Source organism: Nipponia nippon, unplaced genomic scaffold (genome assembly GCF_047370975.1).
Source record: "Nipponia nippon isolate SJK-2023a ecotype South Korea unplaced genomic scaffold, ASM4737097v1 scaffold_11, whole genome shotgun sequence".
Lineage (NCBI taxonomy): Eukaryota > Metazoa > Chordata > Aves > Pelecaniformes > Threskiornithidae > Nipponia > Nipponia nippon.
In genome coordinates this window covers 16,162,813-16,181,703 of record NW_028262302.1, presented here as the reverse complement: position 1 = coordinate 16,181,703, position 18,891 = coordinate 16,162,813, and the positions used below count along the sequence as shown (strand labels likewise).

Sequence of the window (18,891 nt, the reverse complement as noted above, 5' to 3'; positions counted from 1 at the left end):
ATGCTATCTTTTTGTTTTCTCATTTAAGTTCTAAGAAGAGTGAAAGTTACCTTTTTAGATACTGTTTTACGAATAGAACATGTGCCGGAAAACTCTAAAAGTGGAACTGCACTTGAAATCAGAATTGAAAGGTAAAGATTTTTTTTTTTTAAATCTATTTTTTTTCCTAAGGCACTCTTTGCCATTTCCTGTACAATAAATTTTACCCATGGACACACATTCTTGATCCACAGTCAGACACTAGCTCTTGAGCACCTCTTTTATAATGCCAGTGAGCACTTTCTCCACTCAACTTCCACTTAACATGTTTAAGCTAAAGATATTTAACCATCAAATTAGAAGAGTTCCAATTAAAAGATTTTCCAAAGATAAGTTAATGACCACTTCTACAATTAATGAATACTATTTCTTAGATGTTCAACAGTCAATGGATATTATTGGCAAATCAGACCATCTCTTACTCAAAGGGATTTTAATATCTTAACAGTTCCTCCTGTGTATTGAAGGCACTTTAATTTTTGTCAGGACTGTATCTTTTTTTCTGAAAATATTTAAACTGGAAGATTTTAGGTCCTCTGTGAGCTTTCAGAAGAGCCCACATGTAATTACTGTAATTACTTTTAACTGTACATGTTCTTAAAGTATTTTTCCTGACCTATGGCATAGTGTAATGATACCTTCTTGCAAAATGTTGAAATCATTACCAAATAAAACTGATTCTTACTGAGAAATGCTAATGAAATATATTTGGTTTTAAACATTTATAGACTTCAGGTTGTTATGTTCAGGAGAGATGTCAGAAAAACTGTAATTATCTTCCTTATGGAAGTCCATTCCCATAACAAACCTCCTTTTCTGTACTTTAAAAACTAGATTGAAACAAACTGTTAAATAGCATGTTGTTTTGATGTTTGATACATTTCATTTATGGAAAGGTAGGTGCATTTTTCCCCTGTAAATTCTATTATGTGGAGACTTGCATCTTTTTAAGAGTTTACTGTTTATGCTGTCTCTCAGTATTATAATGCAAGAAATTTAATTTCACAGAAATTTTACAGGATTGGAGCCTGTTCTCTCAATTTTCAACTTTCATTTTGACAGAGGAGGTTACTTTCAAGTAGTACTTTTAGACAACAGAAAAATGTTAAATGGCAGATTTAAAAAAAGTTCACATTCTGCAGCAAGAATTGTTTGTGTCCTAATGGAAATGTATGTATAGAAGTGTTGGGCAGACTCCTTCACTTTGTGGTTAGATTAGATGTAAGTCCTAGGATAATACACTAGGATGCATTCACATTGGAAGCATGTCACAATTGTCCTGTGGTGTCCTGTAGAAAAATCTAAGATTTCCACCCATTCCCAGAGAGTGGTGGCTTCTCCTTTCAACTCCAGTCAGTTGCATTGTAAATAGTATGAAGAGAGAGAGCATGTAGAAACTTAGAGGCTAAATGGCACAATAAAGGTAACAATCTGCATACACCCATCATATTTATTTCCTTGCTTTTTGTCTCCCAGAACTATGTACTGTGATGAAACTGCAGATGAGTGCTCTGGAATTAATGTACATCAGCCCACAGCTTTTGCTCACAAGTTGCTGCAGCTCTCAGGTGTCTCTTTCTTCTGGGATGAGTTTCCTGCATCAGCAAAGTCCTCCCCAGTGTGTTCAGCTACGCAGCTGGTAAAATTGAATACATTATATAAGAATGTAAATTAATGAAGGATAGAATATATTGTTACACTCATATATTAGATTCATTCTGAAGGATAAAGAAGTTCAACTTTTACTTTAATCTGTGTTTGATAAGTTTCATAATCACTTCCTGTTGATTTTGAGGAGGGGGAAGGAAATAAAGACTTAAGGACTGAGTAAAATTTAGTATGTATTGTACTGGAATCTGGTTGCAACTTTAATGTGTAGAACTCCTCTGCAATTCACTATTCTGTGTAAACTTGCTCCACTTTTTTGCAAAGGCCTAATGTTTCACATTTTACATGCCTTGTTTCTTTCACAGTTGTCAATACATGTTTTTATTGCCATTGTCAAACTTATATTTCTGTAAAGTGATCATTTGTGTGATACGCTTATTTGAAATGCTTGTTTATTTTTTTAATAAGAAATGGGATACATTCTTATTCCTTTTTCTGTAACATTTTAAGGCAACTGAACCAAAGCTTTCACCTAGCTGGAATCCAAAAATCACTTATGAGCCACATCCTCAATTAACAAGAAACTTGCCAGAAATTACTCCTTCTGACCCTGTACAGATCAGTAAGCTGATTGGTAGAATGGAGTTGAGCCTAACATTAAAGCAAAATGAAGTACTTCCTGGAGCTAAGGTTAGTCATGCTTTCCTGGTCTTTAACTAAATTAGTAGTTATGTAGGATTTTTTTTTTTCAACTGCATACAAAAAATGGTGGGATTCTCAAAGGAACAGAATCCCCTTAGTTTTGTTTTAGAATCTCTGCATTCAAAACCAATATGTATGTCTAATAAGACATCTTTACAGTGGCCAGACAAGTCAATGGCACACTGAAATCTGTTAAAGGAGAATTCTTGTATGTTAGAGAGACTGAATTTATGTATTGGAGTAACTCCTGAGAAAGTTGTTTTGTTTTCATGAATCTCCTGCTGCTATTTTATCCTTTTTTCTTGTAGCACTATGACTGACTTTGCCTATGTATGTGTGGAATGTTTAACTGGTTGATTAAAATCACTTTGGTTTTAAAAGGCTGTAATTTACTTCAACAATTATAAGTAAACCTTAAATGATTAATTAGGTTGCAACATTGCAGCATTATAAAACTAACATGAACAATTCTACTTCTGAATTTTTATATTAAAATTTATAGGAAATCAAATAATGCCATATTTAAATGCTACTAGTTAAAATATTTTATTTGACTTTTACATAAAGATGCAGGAAGCAAAGCAGTTAAAAATAAAAGCCCTTTTTTTTTTTTTAAAGTGTGAATATATAAGTAAAGTTGTGTAAATACATTCCCCTTTTCTCCAATTTTAAAATTGGCTATTGACCTGTCTTGTATAGTACACTATAGTCTACAGAAAGCAGAAGATTTCTGCTGTAGTAGAAAAGTTTGTGTCCAGCAATTTCTAGTCAATCCTTAACTTGTTTATTCAGTTAAGAAAAGTCCTTGCAAAGTGAAATAACATATTTTGTTTGGTGTGAAATAGAAAAAATGCTAGCTATTTCAAAAGTATGAACAGTTAATGCAGTTAACACCTTTAAATTAACTGATGTCCAAATGTTTCTAAAGATCAAAAATTTTCCATTGTTATATCATTAGTTGTATTTTAAGGTAGTCAGAAGAAAACCATCAAGATCAGAGTTAAGAGTAATTTTTGTTTTATAGAAGTTGAATATGATAGAATGCAGAGCAGTGGTCTCTGCAAGTTGGGCTTGAGAACAAGTAAAACACTTAGTATGTTAGATAACAGCAACATGTGAACTAGCAAATGGATGTACTGACAAAATTAAAGAAGGACCTGTTTTTTGATTTATCAGGTAGAGTTCATGCAGATTGGAAAGAACACAGATTCTTAGTCTAGGTTCACCTGTTTTTTTTTTTTACTCTGGAAACTGAATTATGTTAGAACACATTTGATTAGAATAGGTGTTTCAAGCATGTAAACTACAAAATATGCTTTATAAGTTCATGTCAAGTATGATGCAGTTCAATAATTTCATTTTTTTTCAACTCTTTCCAAAGGATGGAAAAAATAGTAGGAAACAGTATACAAAACTAATTGATCATTTATTTTCCCTGCTTAGCTAAATATTCCCTTAAGGTGTTCATGAGCAAAAGTGGATTTTCATATAAATGCATTATACTGCATGCCTAATTCCCCGCCCCCCCCTCCCCTCAACCCCCACCCCCGATGAGTGTGGTGGATTGGCCATGGCTGGCTGTCATACACCCATCCAGCTGCTCTCACTTGCACCCCTCAACAGGATGGGGGAGAGAACATGATGAAAAAGCTCATGGATTGAGATAAAGACGGGGAGACCACTTAGGAGTTACTGACACGGGCACGACAGATTCAACTTGGGGAAAATTAATTTAATTTATTGCCAATTAGAGTGGAGTTGGATGATGAGAAACAAGATAAAACACCTTCCCCTCACTCATTTTTCTTCCCAGGCTCAACTTCACTTCTTCATTCCCAAGTCCTCTACCTCCTTACCACCTTGAGCAGTGCAGGGAGGGTGGGGAATTGAGGGGTTGCAGCCAGTTCATAACAGTTCCTCTCTGCTGCTCCTTCCTCCTCACGCTTTTCCTCTACTCCAGTGTGGGTCCCGCGGGCTGCAGTCCTTCACAAACTGCTTCAGTGTGGGTCTTCTCCATGGGCTACAGTCCAGCAGGATAAACCTGCTCCCACATGGGTCCTCCATGAACCGCGGTTCCTGACAGGAGAACCTGCTGCTGTGCGGGATTCTCTTCATGGGTGCAACACCTGCATGGAGCCTGCTCCTGTGTGGGCTTTCCACAGGCTATAGCTTCTCTCACGGCACATCTGCCTGCTGCAGAGCAGGGTCTTCCATGAGCTTCAGTGTGGGTGTCTTCTCTGGTGTGAGCTCTTCCACAGGCTGCAGGGGAATCTCTGCTCTGGCACCTGGAGCACCTTCTCCCCCTCCTTCTTCCCTGACGTTGGTGTTTGCAGGATTGTTTCTCTTCCTGTTTTCTCCTCAATGCCCATGCAGCATTTTGCTCTTTCTTAAGTATGTTTTCACAGAGGCACCACCAGCTTTGCTGATGGGCTCAGCTGTGTCCTGAGGTGGGTCCTTTTACAGGACTGGCTGGAGCCAGCTCTGCCCAGCATGGGGCAGACCCCGACCTCTTAGCACAGAGGCTGTCTCTGCAGCATACCCTGCTGCCAACACCTTGCCACTTACACCCAATACAATGAGTAATAATCATGAATGGACCAATGTCTGCGAGTACAGAATTCTAGAACTGAAAAATAAATCTATACAAGTCCTTAACATAAATTTAGCTTGAGCTACTTTTAAAAAATAAGTGGCTTGCTTTGTTGTATACCGTATCAAACCAATTAGGCTTCTATAAACATCCCACTCGTTATGAAGAAAGTATGTGAATTTATTCATCTGTATACTAGAGAGAAGTCCTGAAGAGAACCTTTACAGTTTTTAAGGTCAACTTCAGAAGGTGCTGACTTCAGTATTTTATAATTAGTACATAGTACTAACTTTATATTGTTGATTACTTCTGGAATTATTAAAGAAGTAAAACAACTAGCAGGTTGATGATATTCTTGAATTTTCCTATCAGGCAATTGTGTATTTATTTTAAGCTAATAAATTGTGAGTGACACACCTGCGTTTATCCTGCCAAGCTACAGCAATACACAAATTTCTAGCTGTTGTTGTGTAGAAGATGAAGATACTGCTGGATGGCTGTATCCTTTACAGCATCACAATCTATTGTTAAAACAGTTGATTCAAGACACTTAAAGAAAAATTCCTTAAGTGTTCTTGAAATTTTTTTCTTTCTTTTTTTTCAGTTGGATGTAGATGGACAAATAGACTCTGTACATCTATTTCTGTCACCAAGGCAGGTGCATCTTCTATTGGACATGGTAGCGGCTATTGCTGGACCAGGCAAGTGAACATTCTGTAAATGTTAAATATGTATTACAGCGGACGAAAAATAAACTTTGCAAGATAAACAAGTTTCCTCAGTGGAAAAAAAATATTTGTGGTGGTAGATTATTATTAATTTCTATCTGATCTTAGTAAAATGTTTTGTAGCTGCTCTGAGTAGGACTACGATCAATTTATTGACTTCAGTTGCAAATTGTACATACTGGTAATGAAAATCTAGGTAACAAATAAGGCTTGACAAGTGACTATATAATAGGACAAGAGATGGGAAAATGGTAGGTGGAGAAAATCAGGAGGCCAGAACAACTTTGGTTCTTGTAGCTTCTGTTTCACGAGAGGGGCGTAGCAGTCTGGTTCCTTCTCTGTCCTATGCTTTAGTGACAGGCACAGAAAACATAGAACAGACAGTAATTGAGTTCATGTGTCCATATTTGCTAGATAATAACAACGGTGTTTAGACTACTGCACTAGCAGGATGAGGGTGTTTTGGTTTGTCGTTCCTGCCCCATCTACCTAATGTCACAACACTTATTATTAGGATAGATAGTTAATCTTTTTGAAAAGATTTGTCATGTCTGGGGTAGATGCTTAATATTCTTCTAATGATACTGATTTATTTGTTGTACTGGACTTGTTTGTTGTTTTTGGATAACTGGAAAAGCATTAAAAATAGTTTCCTGTATGTTTCATCTTCAAACCTGAAATTTTAATAATTCCTTAATAGTAAAACCTTTAAGAGATTGTGTCCTTAGTCCCTAAAGCTGACTGAGAAGAGAAATATATGCTGATATTATATGTGAACACATTTGCATATATGACCTTAAACTATTTTCTTCAGACTTGAAATTAATGAATGCTGGGGAGAGAGTAATCTGTTTTGGACAAGTAAAATCACCAAATCAACAAAATGCATGTATATACACATCTGATTTACAACATACACGCACGCACATATATACACACCAACAACAATTCGTTAATTTTCAGATTAAGTTTTGAATTTTCTTTGGGATATGGTCAGGAAATTACAGTGGACTTTTTGTCCTTTTTTTGAATTCAGAGAGCCTAAGCAGGATAGAATTGTCAAATAAAGATAGGAAGAACCGGCCAATGCAACAGGAAGATGAGTATCGGATTCAGATGGAGTTGAAACGTTATTTAAGAAAAGAGTCTTTATCTGCAGGAGCGTCATCTGAACAAAGCTTCTATGAGACAGAGAGTGCCAGAACGCCTTCTAGTCGTGGCAAGTATAAAAGATGATGCAGCTCATCTTTTAATCTTACTAACTTAAGTGTCAAAAGAACTGTGACATAGAGTAATTGTATGCTATTAATTCTACTGTTGAATAAAAAATTAACACCTAGTTTAGGTATCAGGCTAGACTTGGTTCAGTATTCTATTAAAACTGTTCAGTAATCTGTATGTTACTGTGCAACATGGTAAATACACATGCAGTGTAACATCTTTTCAAATGCATAGTTGAGGAAATTAAATAGAGAATAATTGTTGTATTGTCCTGATATTTATATTTTTATTTCAATAATTTTTTGCTGATTATTTTTAATGTGAAAATATGAACTTTGATTTGTCAAAAGGAGAGTGTGTGAATTTAGAGAAATTATGCCAACTTGAGTATGAAAATGGAACGTTTAACTGTTTTAGTATTTATTAGGTTTTTTTGCCTGTTTTTTTTTTTTTTTTTTTTAATCTCAGTGTCAAGAGGTGTTATTAGTCTCAGTGTTAAGAGAACTTGGAACTTCTGCAAATAACATACTTAGCCAGTTATTCTGTCTAGCAGTTAGATTTCTGAACTTACAAATACATTTGTGTTAAAGTTATGTCTTTTCGTTATAAAATAACTCTTTACTATCTATGGTTCTCATTAGAAGAAGAGGTTTTCTTCTCAATGGCTGAAATGGACATGTCTCACAGCCTGTCCTCCCTTCCACCTCTTGGAGACCCTCCAACTATGGATCTAGACTTGTCTTTAACCAGTACATATACAACTACACCAGCAGGATCTCCACTGAGCACTACAGTGGTATAGTATTAACTACATTTAAAATCTTTTTGAAATTAACACTTTTGTCTGAAACTTGCATACATATTCTTTACAATATCAAGAACTATTGCAAAATTCTAGACAATTGAAATGTTTAGAGCTGATAGTATTCCTTTTCTGCTATGGAAATTGTATTGGAAGGTTTCTTATCTGTTTGGCTACCAAGAGAGGAAATGTAATGTATTTGTTTTCAAATGCCTTGAAGCTTATCTAAGACACTGTATTTTCTTTTTAATAACTGCATGTTTGCCATCTGGGTTTTCTTTTAATATGGACTACATAGGAAAAGACAATAAAAAGTACAAAATTGCTGTGTTACATTATTCCTCAAACAACATAAAAATTTTGCTGTTGATATCGCCATCTTTCCCAAATGTGTTACGTGCCTAATGTTTTGCTTAATGAAAGCCATGGAGAACTGTTGTGCTTTTTACAGAGAAACAGGAGAATATATGCTTATGGAGAGAGCAACTTTAGCTTTAAAAATATGTGGGTTTAGATGATCATAGAATTAGAAAGCGTAGCCCAAAGTAAAGCATATCTACGTTGTTTAGTTGAGCACTAATATGTCATGAAATAGCGTGCGGTTGATGGTTTATACATATATTTTCTTTTTGTTCCTGTACCTTATTATTTATATTTATCTAATGTCTAACATCTATTTGTCAAATTTAGGATCATATATATTTTTGTTTTAGCTTCAACCAACTTGGGGTGATTTTCTCGATCGTAACAAACAAGAACTACAACCTCCAAGAGGTTCTTCAGTTACAGCCAACATGGTTCACCAGACTTCCTTAAGAAAGACATGTAAGTAAAAATGTTGTTTTGTATTCTGCTCCCTAGATAATTCTGGAAACGAATTGTTATGCAGCAACTTTGTAAAAAGAAATGAAAATCAAATTAAGATGATTTTCTAAATGTGTTATTGCTGAAAAATTACGTGAACTTAATTTTGTATTTCAGCTGTTCCATCCAGATCTGTTTCTGTGGATGAATCCAGACCTGAGCTTCTTTTTAGACTGGCAGTTGGAACTTTCTCAGTGTCTGTACTTCATATTGACCCTTTACCCCCACCTGAAAGTTCACTGAACCTTAACCCATTGACACCAATGGCTCGGGATTTCTTTACCCGAATAGAAAAGATTGAGCCAGTTAAGTTTTCAACAGAAGATTTTCTGTCCTTCCGAGAAGTATTTGCAGAAGCTTGTTCTCATGATCACCTTAGGTATAACTTTGCTTATTAATAAATATAATTAACAAAAATATCTTTTAAGTAAATTTTAATAAAGTCAGTTTATTTCCATAAGATTGTGTCACTTAATATTTGAAATGCATTAGACTTCTTTGTTAATTTCAAAATAGCCTTGAATTTTGACTTCTGCTGTCCAAGACTGTTTGGTTTTTTTTAATAAAAAAAGAAAAGTGCATAAACATTGAAATCAACCTAGCTCTTTTCAACAATAGATGAATTAAACTAGGTACAGTTTCTACCACAGAAATCTAGAGAGTGAAGAATCATTAAGTAAATTATTTCTTTAGAAATAGCTGTATTTTACAGAACCATCTTTATTTCAATATAGGGATTTGTGCTTGAAGGAGCTTAGGTTTTTACTTAGTGCAAAACAGTATATCAGTAGGGATAAAAAGTACGTGTGAGCAAAATCATAAAGTTAGTCAACAGTCTTTTTTTCCAGAGGTTTTTACTGTCCTAGTACAGTGTATGAAGTAAAATATTTAACGATGTATGTATCTCTTCTTACCTTATGCATGTAATTTAGACTTCCTGAGGCATTTGACTTTTTCATTGTCTATGTAAGGATGATAGATTCCCAGCTTTATGTGAATTGCACCTTAGGTTAGATGTTTAAAGTGTTCTTTACAAATTTCTCTACACTGACCATTGTTGAACATGTAATATAAGTGAGCTCCATTGTCTTTGTTGCTAAAGTTTATAATCTGTTATAATTAGAATTTTTTCTTATTTTTGAAGAAATTATGGCAGTTTTAATGATTTTTTTTTTTCTCAAAGGATTGTACTGATCCTTTCTTACCTATGTAAATCTTGACTTTTCATAATTTTTATTGTTTTATGCTACTTTTCATAATTCATAATTTTCATAATTCAGATTTATAGGTACTGGCATCAAAGTGTCTTATGAACAAAGGCAAAGGACTGCCTCTCGAAGTTTTAGTACTGATTTATCCATTGGGAATATGGAGTTCCTAGAATGCCTTTTTTCTACTGACTCTCATTCCATTCAGCCTCACTATACGGAGGTATGTAAAAAATACAGAGAGTTCCATAGAAAATAAATGTTAATTTTATAACTGAGAATGCTAGATTTTAAAATGGTTTGTAATTTTAAAATTTTTTACCTTTTTTTTTTTTTTTTTTTTAAATATGTTACGGTTTTAAGATGCAACTTATATTTTAATTGCAAGCTCAAATAGTGAACCAGACTGTTGTCATACCTGGCAGGAATAGCGTTAAGTAGCCAGACTTAGCTAGTGCACTTCTCTTTTAAATATGCTTAACACAGTTTGGGAATTAGAGTAAATGTTTTCCGAAAACTAACCACTGGAGTTGAGCAATGCGAAGTTTTCTTTGGGTGATGATTATTCTTCCAGCTCTTTTAATGGTCAGAGACATCCAATAAAGTGGCTGAATAAGTGGATTGGGTAAGTGGTTGGGCTGGGGCTCTGTTTGCTGACTTGAATGTGGGGTTACCTACTGTCTGTTCTAGGTAAAATGTCATAAATAACTTTTCCTGTGGCAAGTGCTTCCTCCTTATCTGTTATATATTTTTAACTCTATTTTATTCTAAAGCTGCTGACATTTCATTCTGAAGAAGGAAATGATTCTCATGCTATTCCATGCCTTCAGCTTCATTATAAGCATTCAGATAACAGAGGACCTCAGGTAAGGTGGGAGATTAAAAACACCAAGTTTCTGTATAATAACCTTTTGTCTGGTTTTGTGCATTTTAATAGAAAGGTATCTTTCTTGTAAAACAGAGAGTCCTTAACTCTCAGTTATTATAATTTGTTTGGTTTGTTTTTTTTTTTTTTAAGGATTTTAGTGCTTTTTCTCTTTCTTTTCAGGGTAGTCAAGGGAGACTCAGTTCTGTTCCACAGAAAGCAGAGTTACAAGTAAAGTTAAGTCCAGTGTTTTGTGAGCTTGATATTAGTATTGTGGACAGATTAAATTCCTTACTTCAACCACAGAAACTAACTACAGTGGAGATGATGGCATCTCACATGTATGCTTCTTACAACAAGCACATAAGTCTGGTAAGTTAGAAGTGAAATTGCTTAATAAACTTGCTGATTTTTTTTCAGGAGGAAGGCAAGTGACACTAAGCCCGAGACTGCTAATTCTCATTGACTTGTGGTGGTTGGGTTGTTTTGTTTGGTTTTGTTTTTTCGTGTTTTTTTTTGTTTTTTTGTTTTACTTCTGATACAGAACAGTAGACATCTGACATAGATACTCATTTTAGATTCAGTGATTGCATACTTGATGACAGACGTAAAGACAATGGTAGCTGCTTCACAACCTGCATACGTTCTCAGCTTCTTGAAGCAGCAGAACTGGGCAAAAAAGAGGAATCTTGACTGACTTCTAATCCCTAATCTGTCCCATCGTGTTCTCCAGCAGCTGATATAAACTGTTGCTGACAATTCCACTTCTGTATTGAAATCTTTAGGCATCACAGTCAGCCCATTTGCCTCTGCTGTGCCTTACCCACTTTTGGGGTAGGTAATAGAAAGGGTGGGGAACATATGCATTGTGTTCTAGTGATTGAATACCAAGAGAAGTTGGAGCTTGTTTGTCATGGTTCAGGTTGTTAGGATTTCAGTGTTAGTATATTTAGCACGATAGCATTAAACTTGAAGGCTTTTCTTGAAATACATGAGGAAGGATTAATGCAGTTAAGTGATTTTCTACACAACAATAAATACCTTTGTGTAATTGCTGCATTGATTGATTACAGAAAACTTAGTCTTCATTTAAGAGAATCCTCATTTAAAAATTTGCAAGACATCAATGATTTCTGTCAGTATGGTTATGCCCTGAAAGTTTGATTCTTTTCAGTGATGGTCAGCAATAAGCTACACTCAGGGAGGTTTTGAATGGCATGTCAGTGACAGGAGCTGGAAGCCATGATTTACTGAAAGGGGCAAATATGCATGATAGTAGTTCTGGCTTCTCAATAATACCATTAAAAAAAAACAAACAACAAAACAAAGCACAAAAACAAACAAACAAACAAAAAGAAAAAACAAAACAAAAACAAAACTGTGAGACATGATAGTTCCTAACTGCAGCTGAGTATTGTTTGGTACTCTCACTCTCTAATTTAAGAGAAAATGCAAAGATAGCCATTTTTGAAAGATTGCTAACCTCTGCAAATACTTGACTTCTAACTAAGTAGAATCTTAACAGCACCAGTAATAGAAGAATATCGTAAGAGTAATAGTAATTGGTCCTAATATGTGTGTTTTGTGTGATATATGAAAAATGAATCTTTTTCATTTTTAGATATTACATCATCAAAAGCTTTCCCCATAGTCATTTTTAGTGCTAATTTCTCTAATTTAGATTTTTTTTTTCCTTTATTTTTTAGCATAAAGCATTTACTGAAGTTTTTCTGGATGATTCACATACTCCTGCAAACTGTAGAGTTTCAGTTCAAGTCACTGCCCCAGCATTAAATCTCTCTGTTCGCTTCCCAATACCTGATCTACGGTCAGATCAGGAAAGAGGACCATGGTTTAAGAAATCACTTCAGAAGGAGATTCTTCATCTTGAATTTACAGATACGGAATTTAAAACTGAGTTTATAGGAGGGTCAACTCCAGAACAAGTTAAATTAGAACTTACCTTTAAAGACCTAACTGGTAAGAATGTTAATATTATATTTAAATATTCTTTTTTATTTTCCCAGGTGTTACGTAGTTGAGACAAAGGTCCTTTCGCACGGGTTAACACAGAGAGTGTTTTTGAAGCAGATATCTCTGTTGCAGTTTAGTGTTGTGTAGTAAATATTAGCATAAGTCAAAATACTACTAGGAGGAGAGGCAAATGTATGTAGGTGTAGTACTTGCATTCTTGTTGTTGAGATCTGAGCTATTATTTCTGTTATTTTCTGTTATATTGTTATACCCTAAATGGAAACAAACTGGTATCTCTCAGCATGGTGTTAGGGTAAGTTTTGTAGATTTGTAGGGGGATACTACAGCTGTGCAAATTAGGAATCTCAAGTCTAATCTAGAAATGAAGTGAATGATGTCCTAAATAACTGTCATTGAGCAAACTAATACTTTTATGTCTCTAATATCTTTCAAAGTAATAAATCTGTGAGACTAGTTTATATTTGTAGCCTTTTCTGCTGATTTGTCATTCTGTGTACTTTTCAAGGCTGTGACATAATGTAGTGATGCTATGAATGTAAATGAATATATCTGCATCAGAAGCATCTGGTTTTCTAACTGCTGCTAGGTAGAAGATAATGTGAAATAATTTTTGTTTCTAAAAATAAATATTTAATTTTTGGAGGAAAAGACAACAAAGTTTGCGTAAGTACCTTAGTAATAGCATTTTGACAATTTTGTTAGTCTGTTGGACTCCAACCTAAGGAGCGGGCAACCTGAAGCTAGCAGTTCTCATTCCTGTGTTAAGTTCTTAAAAATCTCTTTCTATTCAGGTTCGTTTGAAGAAGATAATGCAGAAGCACCAATAAAATTTTTTCAAGTGTCTGGTGGCATAGATGGAGATATAACATCATCATCAGACAATTTTGACTGGCCTCGGTAAGATAATGTTTTATATTTTAATGCGGGTTGTTTGGATTTTTATGAAGCACTGTTATTTTTCCAATTTTAATGCAGACTGCCTGGGTGGTAAATGCTTTAAAATAATTTGCAGAGAAAGAACATGTAGCTGTGGAAAAGAACCCAAGAATTTATTAAAATACCCCCAAACTTCTCCATTTATAATAATGCAAGATGGTTTTAATGTATAATGGTTTCTGCATAGACTTGGGTAAATTTAAGTGAAAGTTAGATGAATGATTAAAGACTTGAAACTTTCTCCCATTTTTTTTTTTTTGGTCACTTTACCTTTTCTCCTAGTTTTACATTCAAGACTGAATGCCAAACAAAAAAAGAAATCTCAGCTGAGTTTTGCTTCAAAATATTAATATAAGCTAGTATAAAGCCATAACAACAATAAGGATAATTATATTGTGACTGAATTATTGCAGTTTATATCATGTGTAAGGCAATACAATACCTCAGAGTTACTGAACAGAAGGACCTAGCAGCTGTAACATGTAATAAGATGTTTAAAGAAGCAATTTTAGATTTTCTGCAGAATTTGCCACATACATTTTTTTACTACAAAACTCAGTGGCTTTCTAACAGCAAGTTTGTATGGACATTTTTTCAACATGGTTTTCTTCTATAATCGTAAAAATTTTTTCTATAACAGTGTGTACATGTAATACTGGATCATGTAGCAGAGCATTTTTTAATAGCTGTTGATGGTCTAATGATACAGGCATTATTTTGAGAGTGCTAGGGTTTTTTTGTGATCACCTTATGGTCACCTGATGGAGCTGAAAAAAGCAGACACAAACCTTTTCGCCTGATGTTTGGGTTTTTTTCCATGTCCCTTTGTGCCTATATGTTTGGTGTTTTTTCTTAATGGTATCGATTTGTCTAAAAAAAATGTCTGGTCTTTGAGCAATTTAGTCTATGTGTATTTAATGGCTAGCTAGTAGAGCTAGGGGACATGTAACTGCATCAATATAAAAATTCTAAGCATCTCTAATGGCTTATTCTGCATAATTTCTCCAATATCAGGATTGTATTGAAAATAAACCCTCTGGCTGTGCACTCTATTCTGGAACGGATAGCAGCTGAGGAGGAAGAAGTTGATAATAACTTTCAAGAGGAAGAAGAAGGAGGGTCTCATTCTTTGAAGGATGTCTGTGATATTAGAAGACCAGAGCCTTCTCCTTTTTCTTCTCGTAGGGTCATGTTTGAAAATGAAGAGGTACTATAAAATTTTGTTACTGCTTTGTGCTTATGTGAACAAAATTAATATATTCTCACTACTTTATATGCATCTTCTGGCTTCCTGTTTTGTTTTGTTTTGTTTTTTACTTGAGAGGTTTTTTTTTCTTTTTTCTTTCAGATGGTGATGCCAGGAGATGTAGTTGAAATGACTGAGTTTCAGGATAAAACAATTAGCAATTCTCATTATGTACTGGAACTCATGTTACCAAACATTCACTTAACATTACCAAACAAAAGCTTTTATGAAAAACTTTACAATAGGCAAGTATGATAATTGTTTTGCTTGGTTACAGTGACCTGTACTTTTAGTTCTGTTTTCATTGTTGCTAAAAGCAATTGAATGAGCGGCTATAGCAGGACTTCATTTGTATAGTTTTCTAATAATGGAAAATGCTATATAAATATTCCTCCAAGTTGACATCAGAGATGCCACTGTGTCATATATTTGATCAATACCATAGCAGCCAGCTGCTAAAAAGTGTTTGGCAGATTTTGTGAACGAAGGGTAAAGTTAAATAGTCTTACGCTTTCAGTGAATACTTTGTTCAGATCTCTGTTCACAATGTTTCATTTTGCTCTAATCTTTCTAAATTCTCCTTTATAAATAGATCATTGTACTTCAAAAACGGTTGCATTCAATTTTATTCTTTCCTTTTTATTCAGTGATTCTCCATCTAAAATTTAAGAGTCCACAAGGCAGGCAGGGGAAAAAACCCTAATAACCCTGTTTGTAAGCCTTACAAAGGCTTACGAAAACGTAGAGAAAGTGAACCCAACTTACAGATAGGAGTTCAGCATTTATTTCTGTTAGTTTTCTGTCTGAAAAACAAAGAAATACAAGTAGATTAAATCAACTAAAAAAATAGGTATTATGCTACAAATTAGCTACATAAAGAGACATGCTGATCTATTTTAGCCTCTGATAGACAGTACTTTACTTCCAAAGCATCTTTTCACTTCCAAAGTGGCAATGCTGAAGCTTTCATTGAATATTCTGTTGGTGTACTTTTGGACTGAATGTCACATATATCTTCTACCCTGACAGCCACAGACTCACTTGAAATCAAAAGAACTAACATTTTCTGCAACTTTGCTTGAAAATTGATGTGATCAAAACAGGGGTTTGTCACCGCTCCCCAACCTACTGAGCTAATGTACACCTACTAATAGAGGCTTTTGTGTCACTGTCAAATCTTAGACTTTGATATGTGCATACCATAAGTACAGAAAAAGAAGTTACTTTCATTATTTATTGCTTTTACTCATGAATACATAATTCTTCCTTGTGCTCTAGAACTTTTTTTTCTTCCTTGTTTATGAAGTCTGAAATCTGTTATATGAAGTCTGCAAAGGAAATATTGCTTGACTGACCTTACATTAAGTGGGAATATAGTCATATATTTTGTATAATGTTAATGTATTTCTTCCTAGGATCAGCAATGATTTATTGTTGTGGGAACCTACAGCTCCATCTCCTGTAGAAACATTTGAAAACCTTTCTTACGGTGTTGGACTGTCTGTGGCCAGCCAGCTCATCAACACTTTCAGTAAAGACAGCTTTAGTCAATTTAAATCTGCAGTTCATTATGGTAATACACTTAATAAATCATCTAGAACTATAGTGATTCAAAAGCATAATTGGCTGAAGTGATTAAGCTGATAGTGGAAAGAATTTGCAAACTTATAAGAAAGGGTTTACTTAAACCAAGAAGAAAAAACATAGATTACTGTTTAATTAAGTAAAATAAGTGTGAAATTGAATCGCATTACTGATGGAAAAACAATGAGTTATTGGCATAATATGTGTCCTAGCTAGAGAGTTAGTTGTTTTTCATTTTATCTATTAGATGATGAGAGTGGATCTGAGGAAGAAACACTACAGTATTATTCCACTGTTGATCCAAACTATCGTTCACGCAGAAGGAAAAAGCTTGACTCTCAGAATAAGAACTCACAAAGCTTTCTGTCTGTTCTGCTAAATGTGACACATGGATTAGTGTCAATATTCACAGATGTAAAGGTGAGATGCTGGGGCTGGAAAAAGTTGTTCTGTTGTTTTGACCGTGGGATGCCTTTCATGCTTTATGTACTGTTTTTGGAAGGAACAAGTGTTTGTAACAGCAGTTCTGTAATCTTCATACTATTGTACTATAATTGGACAATAATGCAACACAATATTTTAGTAATTCTGTTTACTTTGCTCTACATGAGAATAAATGCAAGCAGGAGAATATGTATTGGTAGCAAGTATTATGTTAGATTAGACTGTCTAACTGCACAAAACTCAGCAAGCAATCATTTTATCATTTCTGTTCTTCCTTCAGCAGGATGATGGAAATACACTGGAAGGAAAACATGGCGAATTCTGGTTTGAGTTCAACAATGGTTCACTTTTCAGTGTGACTAAATATGAAGGCTTTGAGGACAAACACTACGTCTGTCTCCATTCTAGCAGCCTCAATTTATATCATCAAGGTAGGGGTGGGATTGAGGTGGCTTTGGGACTAAATTTGAAATAAGCTTGAAGTTTTTTAGGAGAAATGCTCTCCTTTTTTTTTTTTTTTTTTTTCTTCTCTCTCTCTCTGATAGTGTCTCATTTGGCACAATAGATTTAGTTCATGGCTAATGCTCCTAAATGCTACAATGATATAACTTCCCGATAACTGTATTTACTTAGCTACAGTTTAGCTCAAACTTGCCTTGGCAGCTGCTGGTCTTTAAAGATATTGTCATCCTCTGGCAAATTAGCTGTACAGTCTGTACTTTATTATGAAAGTACACACTTCCTACATGTTTTTGGTTATTTAATTTAAAAAGGTACAGGTTACCAGTGGCTGCTGTGTCTTTCCTGGGTAGCTAATTGTAGCCAGCAGGTGAAGAATTTTAAGTTGACTGTGTAGTTTGTATGGCTGGTAACCCCTATGTAGTTAAACCTTTTAAGGTTTCCCCCTCAAATGTCTCTGAATCAGTGGTAGTCAAGGTAATGGATTTTCAGTGCAAGCTTAATTATTGTGTGTTTAGAGGTTAACCCGGCACCATCTCATAAAATGAAAAGGAGCGATATATTCCTATCTCTCCATGTAACCCATTAAATTAAAATAATCAATTTAATGGTAATTAAAAAAATTTTAAGGGCATTAAGCATAAAAAGGATTCACCTTAACTCTTTATTAGTAACAGCTTTGAAGCACAAGGTAACTCATTCTAAAATCTCTTTGCAGGTATGGTAGATGGGGTCGTCCCTTCCTCAGAAGTACGACTGCCCAGCGCAATACGTCCCCATTGGTTAGAACCTACTATTTGTTTTTCTGAAGAAGACGGTCTTAGTAGGACTACTTCAGATGGTGTAGGAGTGGATTGTCCAAGTATGCTGACCGTTGCAGTCAAAATCCAATCGGATAAAATAGAGAGCAATACGAAGGTTTGTATTTTCAAATTTGTGCTTTTATAAATTATTTGAGTTATCATCTCAGTTTATATGGAAGCATCTAGATGTGGGGTTACAAGGGTTATAGATGAAGAAACCATATAATTCTGAGCCATTGATCCTCAAACTATAATTTTCTATTAGAATCTTTTGGGTGGATTATACAATTTAAGTATCAGCATAATTTACTGATTCTTACAATGCTTTACTTTGCTGATTGCACTATATTTCTTTACTGAATGCATTTTTTGGCCAGTTGACCTTTTTCTTGTTTTTCTTTGCTTGAGTTTTAATCTGGTAAGAAGAAATACAAAGAGTTAAAAGCTTTCTGCTCAGCTTACTAGCAGTGTCATCTAATAGGCAGCCCTTGCTGACCTATTTGGAATGGCCCTGGTAAACAAGTGGTACATTTGGCTTTGACAGTAGCATTCATTAGTATGGCTAAAAGATGACCTCTTAGCTGGCATAGTGGTGACAAACAGTTTCGTAGAGTTAGAAGAAGGAATCTGCAGACCAGCACAATGTCACAGAGGCTCAATTTACTCAGATTTGAACAGCACGAGAATGAACTACATTGAGTTGGTACTCCTGGTAATTTCTGGTGAATCTCGGAGTGAATGAACAGATAGCCTTCCTTCCTACCACCACCACAAAATTGTGATTTCTAAACTGTCCT

General features: G+C 34.8%; 1 protein-coding gene across 6 annotated transcripts in view; it reads left to right on the top strand.

Moving 5' to 3' along the window:
- ATG2B (autophagy related 2B) overlaps positions 1-18,891 on the top strand; it is a 49,815-nt gene that overhangs the window by 6,988 nt on the left and 23,936 nt on the right. For 4 of the 6 annotated variants that reach the window (XM_087747645.1, XM_087747642.1, XM_087747647.1 and 1 more), the window contains exons 4-22: positions 29-131; positions 1,516-1,678; positions 2,158-2,337; positions 5,544-5,640; positions 6,704-6,886; positions 7,530-7,684; positions 8,404-8,515; positions 8,672-8,933; positions 9,835-9,985; positions 10,536-10,628; positions 10,811-10,999; positions 12,334-12,607; positions 13,414-13,519; positions 14,573-14,765; positions 14,907-15,049; positions 16,220-16,377; positions 16,636-16,808; positions 17,113-17,263; positions 18,010-18,209. In XM_087747645.1, coding sequence (XP_087603771.1) covers positions 29-131; positions 1,516-1,678; positions 2,158-2,337; positions 5,544-5,640; positions 6,704-6,886; positions 7,530-7,684; positions 8,404-8,515; positions 8,672-8,933; positions 9,835-9,985; positions 10,536-10,628; positions 10,811-10,999; positions 12,334-12,607; positions 13,414-13,519; positions 14,573-14,765; positions 14,907-15,049; positions 16,220-16,377; positions 16,636-16,808; positions 17,113-17,263; positions 18,010-18,209 — 3,086 coding nt within the window. The remainder of the gene's footprint in view (positions 1-28; positions 132-1,515; positions 1,679-2,157; positions 2,338-5,543; positions 5,641-6,703; positions 6,887-7,529; positions 7,685-8,403; positions 8,516-8,671; positions 8,934-9,834; positions 9,986-10,535; positions 10,629-10,810; positions 11,000-12,333; positions 12,608-13,413; positions 13,520-14,572; positions 14,766-14,906; positions 15,050-16,219; positions 16,378-16,635; positions 16,809-17,112; positions 17,264-18,009; positions 18,210-18,891) is intronic. The other 2 variants (XM_087747646.1, XM_087747643.1) reach the window with 2 other exon arrangements.